Consider the following 12,380-nt stretch of genomic DNA (forward strand, 5'->3'; position numbering starts at 1 on the left):
ATTTACTTATTTTTTTATTTTTATAAATATTATGTATATTTTTTAATTTAATTTTTTAAAATATTATTTATTGTAATTAAATACCTGTCTAGGTTCCTTCAGGCTTCTTTCACATATAAAATAAAACATTTAAATAGATACATACATATATATTTTTTTATTGAAGATTTTCATTATTTTATAATATTGAATTGTTACTGTTTTTACTGCTGGTAGCATACACTTGAAATAATTATTGTAAATATACAGACATACTTATTATATATAATATTAAGCTTGGTGGTTATTTTAACATATTTAGTTATAGTACTTAATATATGTATTTATAAATGTTAAGAAATTTACATTTTATGATTATTTTAAAATATAAAACTTAAAACTAAAAAATTATTATTTTTAAATACAATGCAAATAAAAATTGTTCATAAAATAATAAAAACTATTAAAATTTGTTTGTATTACTATTTAATTTGTAAATTTATTGTGTGAAAACAGATTTTTGAAAGCGCTGTTTTTTTCAAACTCACGAAATAAAAAATCTGGTTTAAAAAATAAAAAAAATGTTTTCTTTTAATTGTTATAAACTTTTCAAAAAAAATTGTTTTAGAAGATAATAAATATTATATTTTTTTAATTTCGATACCGCAAATTAAATATTTTCGTAATTATTATCTTAAAAATTTTTTTTTTTTAATAAATATATTTTTTTAATTTTGATAATGCAAATTGTAAATTTTCGTAATTTTTTTCAAACAAAGTACACTTTTTTGGTTATTATTTATAAAAAGTTATTGTTTCTAGCACTCAAAAAAAAAAAATTGTAAAAATAAATATAAGCTAAAAAAACAAAAAATCGAACGAAAGATGGCACTAAAAATACATACATATATATTAAAGAAAGAAAAAAATAAACAACTCTACATAAAAATATTAAAATATTGCAAAACCAAAACGCGGCAAAATTAGTATTAAGGTAATTGAATAAATAATGTTTTTTTTTTAGTTTTTAAAGTGCATAGCCATGTAGCTATGTATGTATGTAGGTCGTAATTGTACGATATACGGTTATAATTACGGTAGAGTTTATATTGTTTATAGTGCGTATTATTGCTTGACAAATACCTACAACTAAATGCTTACACTAAACGGCTACAAAATGCAACAACAATGCTGCAGTGTTATATTATCGTTTATAAGACATTTTTTCTATTTTCAAAACAAATAAAATTGGTACATACAAGGATAAAAATTTGATACACAATGCAAAAAAATGGATTTTGAGATTTTGCATTATATTAAGCAAACAACACAAACAAAAGCAAAAAAAAAAATGTATTCTGCAAAGTAATGCACATTTCGTATAAAAAACTAAAGTGATTTACCTGATTGTCAATTGCTTTGCTGAAGTGTTTAGAAAAATTATGAGAGTGCATTTTAAAAATATTGTATAATATAATTATATCCAAGATTGCTCTTGGAACAACTAATTTTTTGGATAACAACAAATAAAAAAATTTAAGAAAAAAAATAATAAAAAAATTAATAAATTAATTAAATAAATTAAAAATTAACAAATAAAAAAAGTACCAAAAATTAATTAAAATTTGCAGTCTAAAAAATAAATAAAAAAAAAGTTTAACTAAAAAAGTAAATATTATTTCGATAAAATTCCAGCAAGACTTTTTATATACAACAAAAAAAATTACATATGTAGTTAAAAAAATTAAAATTAAAACTTTCAATGCCTCAAAAGTCGAAAAGTTTTCGAAAAAAAATATTGAAATACGAAAATTTTAAATATAATGCTTAAATACAAATTTTGATAAATAAACGAGATAAAAATATTTAAATTTTTTTCAAACATTTTGAAGTAAGATCGTAAGAAAAATATTTTTAACACTTTTTTAAATAAAAAATAAAAAATTGAATATTCAAATTTTATATCAAATGTTTTAGAGACTAATTTCAACAAAAATTTTAAATTTGAAAAAAATATAAAAACATGCATAGGTGAAAGGTTTGAAAAAAAATTTGCAAAAAATAAATTTAAGTTATTTAAAAAAAAATCAACTTTTTTCAATAAAAAAAAATTAAATACTAAAATTTTAAATAAAATATTTTAAAGACAAATTTCAATAAAAGTTTAAGTTTTGAAGAAAATTAAAACAATATATGTATGTACATAAATTTTTTTTTCGAAACCTAAATTTTTATTAAAATTTGTCTTTAAAATATTTTATTTAAAATTTTAGTATTTATTTTTTTTTTAATAAAAAAAGTTAAAAACAAATTGACAAGTTTAAAAAATTTTGCAAAAAAATTGAAGTAATTTCCATTAATTTTTTTTTTCAATTCCATAGTGGAAATTCGTCAAAAAATTTTTAAAACTGTAAATTCTGCAAAAAAATAAAGTAAAATAAAATGAACTTTTTAGCTTGACACCTCCCACTCAAGCAAAGCAATTAAGATTCGCGCGAAGACTTAAAGCAAACTAAAACTAAAATTGGCGCTCTTCTTATACTACGTTTGTATGTGTAAGCGCACAAGTGATTTGGTATCAATACTTGTTAAATTGAAAGTATTTATGCACTTTAGTATATATGTTTATATTAACTTTAGTTCAGTTGTTTTTGTTTTTCTTTTATGATTTGCTGGCGCACTTTTAAGCTTGCTGCACATAAAATGCTTCATATTTTGTTGTAGTTGTGTTGTAATTGAGTGTGTTCCTTAACAAATATTTATGCGATATGCGATGTGTGTGAGTGGTTCATACTCCTCCTCTTCTTCTTCTTCTGGTACTGACTACTACAGTCCCGCTAAAACATCTCCTCACCCAGTCAGTACGTTGCGTTGATGCTCCTAAATGATCATTTTCTTAAAAACTACAAATGTTGATGATGACGATAAATCTTAAAAGTTTCCCAATTGTTCCCCCCTTACGCTCCCCGCTCCACATACAGTGTAAAGCAATGACGTTCGTTTTTACTGGAAGATCGCTGCACGCTGTTGGAATTGTAAACGTCTATTGGCACGTTCCTCTTCCTCGCGACGCCGCTCCTCTTGCTCTTGTCGGATCTCATCGTGGAACTTATTCGATCGCAGTTGTTGTTCGATTTTGGCTTCGAAGAAATTTTTCGCGCCGGTTACGCCAACCTCCTCGACATTGATTTCGGTGAGACGCGCCAATTGATTGAGTCCGGAATCGTTGTCGAGCTCACCGGCTTGTGCCTTGCGGTAGATCAATAAGAATTCGCGGAACGAAATTTTACCATCGTGATCCTCATCGACTTCGGCGATCATTTGCTTGAGACCCAAGTGGGTTTGTGGTGCGCCTAATTTTTCCATCATGAATTTCAATTCGGTCAGATCCAAATAGCCGTCATGACCAACGTCATATCTGGAATTAGACGGATAATAAAGATGTCGGAATTAATATTTTGAAAATAATTGATTGATTATGATTGTATTTAAGTACTATAAAGAACAATGAATAAGAATATATAAAGAAGAATTATGTTCGGATGTAGCCAAACGTTAGATACTATTACAAATTGCATGACTGTAGGAATATGTAATCTACCTCCCAAGGGAAAAACTCAGGCGCTTGTCTCTTTCGACGCTGGACATTTTAAGGTCTAGAAGCACTTATATAACATGGGCCTAGCTTCTCGAGCAAATTGCCGGTTCTGCGACATGGATCCTGAAACACCAGAACACCTGCTAATTCACTGCACAGCTGTCTGTAAGCGCAGGATAAAGGCCCTTGCATCCAAGATTCCAAATAGGGATCACATCGCTTCAATAGCACCTAGCAGTATATTGGAATTTATCAACATGCTGTGCTAAGTGAGTCATTGTGATTTAGGAGAGGGCACAATAGACCTTACTTCACGGTGAAATCTTCATTTATTTATCTAATCTATGTACATATGTAATGACTGTGGGAATGTACAGGTGTCGTCTGTAATGCTGAAAAGTAAATATACAATAACTTTGACCTGTCTTAACCGCTTGAGTTAGGATTAAAGGTCGCACTTAAACTACTATTTGCAGTCCTTTGTAATATAGAAATCCTGTAAATAGAAATAGAAAGCGCCTTGTGACCAATAAAAATTTGCTCAGGCGTTTAAGTACTACATATTCCCACCAGTTCGATGGGAGATCTGAAAGTGTGAATTCATAAGTTTTTAAGCTTTGATTTCGAAAACGCGGGGCGATTTAGAAGGAAGTGCTGATATGATTCAACCTCAGCTTCTGCAGCTGGCCTCCGGTAATGTGCTCAACCTTACAGCACAGACGCGGATTGAGTAATGGCTTGTTAGAACTAGGGAGAGGCTAGCCTTACAGAGGGCATGAGTACACTGGATCGTTTATGGACTCAGAGGCCAAGTTCCTGCGTAGCCTAGTTATACAGTAGGTGAGCACTGGACACTGGTTTATGGACTCTTTACAGTTATTGTTCCTGAAACGTAGGAACTTGGAAATAGTCGTCCAGCTCTGTTAAAGCAATGAGTCGAGGAATTTGGGAACGTTAAAACTTTAAAGCACAGAAGAACTTTCAGGATCAGGATGTTCAAAAAGTGGCGTTTTGGGAACTAAATGTTCGTTTGGTCATATTTTTTTTAAACGAAATGGTCGGTGGAAACCGAGATGGGTGATTTTGGCACATTTCGTCTGCACGCAAATGCCAGAACCAGAACTTCGGAATTATAGTTTTCAACAAGGTGGTCTTTGAAGTCTATTGCAAATCAAACTAATCACTTTTTTCAACTAGAACTTCCCGAGCGTCTGAGATCAAGAATCGAGACGTTGACTGACGCTCCAGATCTGCATATTTTGATTCTGATTTCTGAGTTCTTTCGTGAGATTATTTGAAAAGCAAAGTATATTCCACCTCATTTATTGGCTGCTCACGAACTCAAAGAAGATGTTCATGCTGAAGTCATCCTCATAGAAGTGGAGATGGTCGAAAAAGTCACGCAGCAAGAAGGGCTGTAAGAAGAGCTTACTCAATAAAGGCGAGCACTTGATTATTGTATTCAAAAAATTATCTATTAAGTTGTTAGAAGCGTACTGGCGTTAAGGATGACTCGCCGTTTCTAAAAATCTTGGGTCTTCGAAAAAGGCACGGACTAGGATTTATATCCAACGAAGAATATTGTCAACTCGACAGTTTTCAATATTATTTTAGTAATGTTTTCTGTGCAGCTACAACACCCTATATTTATACACATAAGTAAAAAAATATATAATAAAAAAATTTCAAAAAAGTCCAAGTGAAATAATATTAATGAAAACATTTCAAAAAAAGATTTATAAATTAAAACCATAAAAATTTGCTTTAAATGAAATATATAAAAATAATTTTTTTATAACTAAAGAAATAAAAACTCCTCATATAAACATAAATTTCAATAAATTTTGAAAGAGATCACAGTTATGGCAACCTTCTCCTTCTCCTTTTGCATTTGAATTACAGTTATTTGCCAAAACAAAAAATAAAATTGCAGCAAGTTAGTGCCATCAAGTCACCAAAAAAGTCAGCCAACTTTTCGTTTGATTAAACGCTAATTGAACACACACACATACATACATACGGACCCATACACAGAAGCAGTCAAATTGCATTCGCTGCATAAAATTGACGGGAGAAAGGCGAAATAGTCTTACATATATGACGTATGCATACATATCTATAAATTACTACAAAAATATGCCATATAAAGTACCAACTATAATTATATACATACATATACGTGCAAGTATGTATGTATGTATTTATTTATTGTAAGTATTATTATTTCGTGGTTTTACATTGTGTATGCTTGAGTAACCGCAGTTTAGGTACAGTTGCATTTTATTTATTTGACTTTTCATTGCACATTTATATAATTATACAAATTGATATTAGCAAACGAAAATTTTATTATCGACAATGGTGCGCGCCTATCGAGCCTATTAAAGCGTGAAATTTGTCATAGTGAAATTTGAATTTGAAGCTATTTGGCGAAAGTCTCCCATTGCACTTGGTCATGTTGGTGTATGAAAATAAGAAATCGAAATGAGTGAACTAAAATTTAAAAAAACTCGTCTTAAATGATTTAATGCATATGCTATTAATGATGTGATTATGATGATGAAGCCTCCTCGATAAGAAAATTTTTCCAAAGGGTTGGTCCAATAAAGCTATGTGAGTAATAGATGTACAGCGAACTTTTTCTAATACCACATCCAACTTTTGTGGGTTTCAGATTGCAGAGAATGAGCAGACAGGCAGGCTTGCCTTGGCAAATACGTTAAACAGCTGATGCAGTGCCGACATGACTTGAGAGAAAGGCAATTTGACGATTTGAGATGACCGGTTTATAGGACTGAGAGCTCTGTGAATATAATTGATACGATTTTGACACGATCACGGCTTCCTGAAAAATGTTTAGTCTCGAAAAAATGAGTAATATATAATTGGTGATCCAATTAGAGGTACTTTTTTTAATGGCATTTCATCGTGGAAAGACTTACGCCAGAAATGCTTTTACAAATCATTCAACTTTATTACGAAAATTCACGTTCTGTAAAGAATGTGCTACGCATGCTTCGCTCAACTTATGGTCTACATAATCGGCCTACCGAGCGTACTATTCGCAACACTATCACCCATTTTGAGACCCAGCATTCATTATTGGATAATATTCGACCGAATAGACCACGTCCACCACACAGTGAAGAAAATATAGTAGCCATAGCTGAAAGTGTACACGAAGGCTGTGGAAACTCGATTCGGCACCGTTTAGAGCAATTCGGACTAACGTATGGAACGACTTGGTGCATTTTACATCGGGATCTTAAATTGAAAATGTACAAAATACGGCTTGTGCAAGAACCAAAGCAGTCCGACCTTCCAAAGCGACATCGTTTCACTATATGGGGTCTTGAAAAGTTCCAAGAAGATTCGACGCTATTGAGCCAAATTTTATTCAGCGCTGAGGCCCTATTCTGGCTCAATGGGTATGTAAACAAGCAAAATTGCCGCATTTGGAACGAAGAGCAACCTGAAGAGATTCAAGATCTGGCATTATACTCAGAAAAACTAACGGTTTAGTGTGGTTTGTGGGCCGGTGGAATTATCGGTCCATATTTCTTCAAAAATGAAGATGATGTTTGATTTCAACAAGATGGTGTCACTTCCCACACATCGCATCAATCAATGGATTTATTGAAAGAACACTTCGGTGAGCAGAAATTTCACGTTTTGGGTCGGTCGATTGGCCACCAAGATTATGTGGTATCATTCCGTTAGACTTTTTCCTTTGGGTTTAAGTAAAGTCTAAAATCTATGCGGACAATTCCGTTTCGATTCGGGGTTTGGAGCAAAGCACCACGTGTGTCATTCATCAGTTACCAATCGAAATGCTCGAACGAGTCAATGAAAATTGGACTCAACGGATGGACCATCTGAGTCGTAGCTGCGGCCAATATTTAAAAGAGATAATCTTCAAAAAATAAATGGGAACGAATGAAAAAAACATTTCCCATTAAATTTGAAGTTTCTTTGTTTTTTCTTTAAAAACGTAAGGAACCTCAAAATGGATCACCCTTTATAAGATTCATACAAAATTGTTTACATAAGATCTCCGTAGAAGTATTACAAGTTGAATTATTTTCAAAACTCGCGGTATAATGAGATTCCAGATTTCTGAATAAGATTTGTACATATATTTGAGACTCTGGTAATGTCCATTAGAATCTAAACGAGGAGCTAATATATTTGTTGTATAGTTTTTGCTGAACTGGTTGACGCTAGGCACGATTCTCATCTCACAAAGTGCTTGTTATGAAGAAAGAATACGAGAATGCTTTACTTGATGATGTCACTATTAAAAAAAAACATAGATTGTCTATTAAGAGAACTTTCAAATATCATCGGATGACGGGTATCGAAACAAATATGTATAATCATAAATGTAGTATATATTGTAATATGTACAAAATCATGTAAATAATGTACAGCAAACAACCTGAGTACGTTTCATAAAGTTTGCTTCCTTTAACAAACCAATTAACCAAGCTTATATAATTGCTCACAGAGGAAGGAAAACTTTATAGAAAATCATACAAAAAACATGTATGGAAATTTATGTAATATAGGAAAACATTAGGCGAATACATGTTGTTGGTTAGAAAAAAAATCGCAACAAAAACACCAACACTGCAAACGGGGGGAAAATCAAATGAACCTTGCAGGCATGTTTTTTTTTAATAAAAGTAAATATGTTCGGCAGACATAGCACGAGGCCGTAAAAACTGGAATTTTTGCATATTTTGCTTATGCGTATGGGAAAATTAAAATAAAAACAACAAAATAAAAAAATGAAAAAGCTATGTACATACATATATAGCACAACACAAAAACATATGCAACTAAATTCATGCAAAAAAGCAAACCAATAATAAAAGCAACAACAAACAATATAATTTGAAAAAAAGCGCTGTGATAAAGCGCTTGCCACAGGCAACTGCAAAAAAGTGAAGATGCGCAGGCGTGTTTGCTGCCAGACAAGCCAAGCTGCAAGCGCAGAATCAATAACACACACTCGCAGCGGCCGCAAGCAGGTTTGGCGCAAAAGACACAATAAAGGAAAAAAATATGTATGCAATAAACAGGTTCATGCTCGACTTAAAAATAACTAGACATGCAGCATCTGCAATCAGCAAGGGAGCGCACACACGCGCCAAAATGCCATAAGGATATGTTCGCTCCCAGCCAGACATTGTTCAAAGCCATACTGCTACATAGGCGCTCATAAAAAATACATCATCCGAGGGTGGACTGAAATATATAAGATTGGGGTAAGTATATGAAATACCTACCGCTTAAGAGGCAACTTGAAGTTTAACAGATAATTGCTAGCGGCGTTGAGCTTTGAAGAGTAGCGAATCGAACAAAGAGAAGAGAAGAGACTCTGCTAATATTGGTCGACCCATGAGCGAAAAGGAGTCGACTAATCATGCCATTTTTTTAAACAAAGATGAGTAGAATTTGTGTTTTGAGGAAAGTTGATACCTAATCTTATAAATCCAAAACTCACTATTTGCAAATTCCGACTGCAAGCCTGCTTCGCGAGTTCAGAAGCCCATTTTTTTAAGCTTATCTAGATTGGGTTTTTGACCTTGCAACATGGTTATTATTCGATTATTTGCAGACTGCCATTGAAATTTAAGCTCAGTTCATGCCTTATTGCTGTTAACGAGCAGTATTGAGCATTTGGTACAGATTCGACCACAGAAGCTTAGGATCTACACATCTTCAAACTTTCTACTTTACGCATATATTTTGTTGGACTGAAATTTGATGTTTGGGGTTTTGGCAGTCGTGATATCACTCATTATTCCCGTCCTTCTATATGGTGGCATGCATGATGACAACATCTGATGGGTCGGCGTTACGAGTTTTCGAGAGAAAGGTTCTGGTGAAGATTTATGGTCCTTTGCGCATTGGCAAGGGTGAATATCGCATTCGATAGAACGATGAGCTTTACGAGATATACGACGACCTTGACATAGTTCAGCGAAGTAAGAGACAGCAGTTGCTCTGGCTAGGTCATGTCGTCCGAATGGATGAAAACACTTCAGCTTTAAGAGTATTCGACGCAGTACGCGACGGCGGAAGCATAGGAACGATGAGCTTTACGAGATATACGACGACCTTGACATAGTTCAGCGAACTAAGAGACAGCAGTTGCTCTGGCTAGGTCATGTCGTCCGAATGGATGAAAACACTTCAGCTTTAAGAGTATTCGACGCAGTACGCGACGGGGAAGCAGAGGAAGAGGAAGACGGAGTGGATATCTTTGGAAGGACCAGGTGGAGAAGGGCCTGATTACACTTAAAATCTTCAATTGGCGTCAAACAGCGAAAAGGAAGAATGTCTCCATCGAATGTAGTGAATAATAAACATGTGATCCGGATTAGAGAATACGGATAGAGAATGTCGGTCCGGATTACGAGGGACATAATATAAATTTTCAGTTTTTTAACCCTGTCCGGATTACAGTGGAATCCGGATTAGCGGGCCTCTACTGTAATCGCATAAGGTCTAGGATTTATATACATATATTATTATACTTTCTGATATCACAACAGCAGTATTTGTGGGCTATTGACTCCCCTCCTAAATCTTTCCTTTGGATGGATATGGAAGATAATCGTTCGTCAATTAAAATTGCTTTTATCTAACTCCAATTATTTTAAAAATGTTTTGTACATAAAAAAAGAGTTTCTAAAAAAATCAGCAATTGCACAGAAGTTATAAAAGGTTAGTCTATTGGCCACTTTATGACATTTTGCACTTTCTTGCCTTTTATTACATAGCCCACCCTCGTAAAAAGACGATATGCATACAAAGCGAACAATATACAAATCTTAACATACATACATATGTAGATGTGTGCACGTAAGCAGGAAAAACCAGTTGTAACTGAAAAAAAAAAGGAATTGCAATTTTACAATTTTGCAATACATGTGCCTACACACACACACAAATGTATGTTTAAGTTTTAAAGGCCACGGTCAATGGTTGTGACTCGCACATCGGAAGTAGACTTGGCCATTTGTGTTGCAGCCATGTTGTAATAAAATAAATACGGCGCGCATGCTTACCACCCGCCACTTGCCAGCAGACTATGCAAGTATGTGAGTGTGTATGTGGTTATATACAAATAAGTGCATGCTAACGTAATAAACCGCAGAGCTCACGCAATTTAGTAGTCAATATATGTGCGAACACATGCATACATGCATACATATATACAAATGGCTACTAGTCTTGAGCCAAAACCAGCTTGCATAGATCGCATGATTGGCTAGCTAGACGCAGACGCTTTCGATTTCAATTTCCAATGAATTTCAGGTGCACATCTTCAGCAATTAACAGGAAAAGTAAAACATATGGATGGCATACAAAAAAAATTAAAAATTAAATGAAAAGGAAATTTGACTAAAGAGCCATTTGCGCTAATAGCTGGTGAGTGGAGGCGAAGAGACTGGCATGCTACTGAATACAGCGCACGCACCCAATCGCAGGTAAAATGAGTTTCACCGCATTTTTTGTTGTTGTTATTGTTATCTTTTTCTCAAATGATTCATTATTGTTGTTTTTGCTATTTTACAAAAAATCATTAATTATTACTATTATTGTTTTTTTTTTTGAAATTCAATAATTATTTTTGTTGTTGTTGCTATTTTTTGAAATTCAGCAAATTTTCAATGCGACAAGTGACAACATCTGCAAATCATAACAATTAATTGCGGCAGTTGTCATTGCGCCCACAAACAAAATGCAGTACACACATACCAAGTCACAAACATAATATTTATAATTATTCAATGATTTTTGAGGTAACATTTGGTGCTCTGCGCCTGCTACGACATCTTCACACAATCGTTATTTAATTGACATGAAAGAAAACGGTAAACGGTAATTGCCAAAAAAAGAAATGAAAACGAAAATGAAAACATAATCCATAACAACAGGTACGTCATCGTAACCAGCATGTGTCAACAATCATTAAAAGCACCGATTTTCTAGTCAGCCGAGTTGGTTTGCTCGGCTGACTCTAATCAATGTGTATTCTCTCCACTCGCATTGATATTTGATCATTGTGACTTGCAGCAAATGAGAGTGAAAGTGGTTGAAAAGTAAACATTGCGTGTGCCGGCAAACTACATGTGTGTATGTATGGCTATATATCATATATGTATGTAAGTGGCACAAAATTGAAGAAAATAAAAAATAGCGTGTGGAAAATTGAGAAAAAATACTATTAAATAATACAAAAATGAAGATGTAAATAAAGAAGTGGCGAGCAATTAGAGAACACGCGATATGGAAAGGAAATGTGAATTACAACATGCAAGCAAAAGTGTTTCATAATATTTTTCTAAGCTACTTTATTTGTTAATAAGTAGCAATGCCGGTAATAACGTCGAGAAACAATTTTCATTGCCGATGTGTTGTGTTACAAATTTGTGTTCCATTCTTCTTAAGATAAAAAGCAAATAAATATTCGGGTTGAGTTAGAAATCATAGGCAGAATAGTATTATTTTATACCATTTTTGAGAATCATAGTTAATTGAAACAGGAAAAATCGTTAACTTCGGCTGCACTAAAGTTATAACACCTTTCACAAGTGCATTTCTTATAGCAACTATATGTACATTAAGGCAAATAAGCACCCGGAAATTGTATTTAAATACACCGGGTAAATGATACTTCAAAAAAATGTTTTTTGCTAAGTTGGTAGGACTGTTCTCAATTACTATGACAAATATGAGCGTGATCTGCCGACCAGTTTTCTTAATTTAAAGGCAACAAAATAAATAT

The 12,380-nt window shown here is 33.2% G+C and overlaps 1 protein-coding gene across 1 annotated transcript in view; it reads right to left on the reverse strand.

Moving 5' to 3' along the window:
• Positions 1–807: 807 nt before the first annotated feature.
• Positions 808–12,380, reverse strand: part of LOC126752380 (EF-hand domain-containing protein D2 homolog) — a 46,341-nt gene continuing 34,768 nt past the window's right edge. Inside the window, exon 2 of the mRNA XM_050463125.1 lies at positions 808–3,397. Within this exon, the coding sequence (XP_050319082.1) occupies positions 2,983–3,397 (415 nt within the window). The 3' untranslated portion in view covers positions 808–2,982. The remainder of the gene's footprint in view (positions 3,398–12,380) is intronic.

This window comes from Bactrocera neohumeralis, chromosome 3 (genome assembly GCF_024586455.1).
Source record: "Bactrocera neohumeralis isolate Rockhampton chromosome 3, APGP_CSIRO_Bneo_wtdbg2-racon-allhic-juicebox.fasta_v2, whole genome shotgun sequence".
Classification (NCBI taxonomy): domain Eukaryota; kingdom Metazoa; phylum Arthropoda; class Insecta; order Diptera; family Tephritidae; genus Bactrocera; species Bactrocera neohumeralis.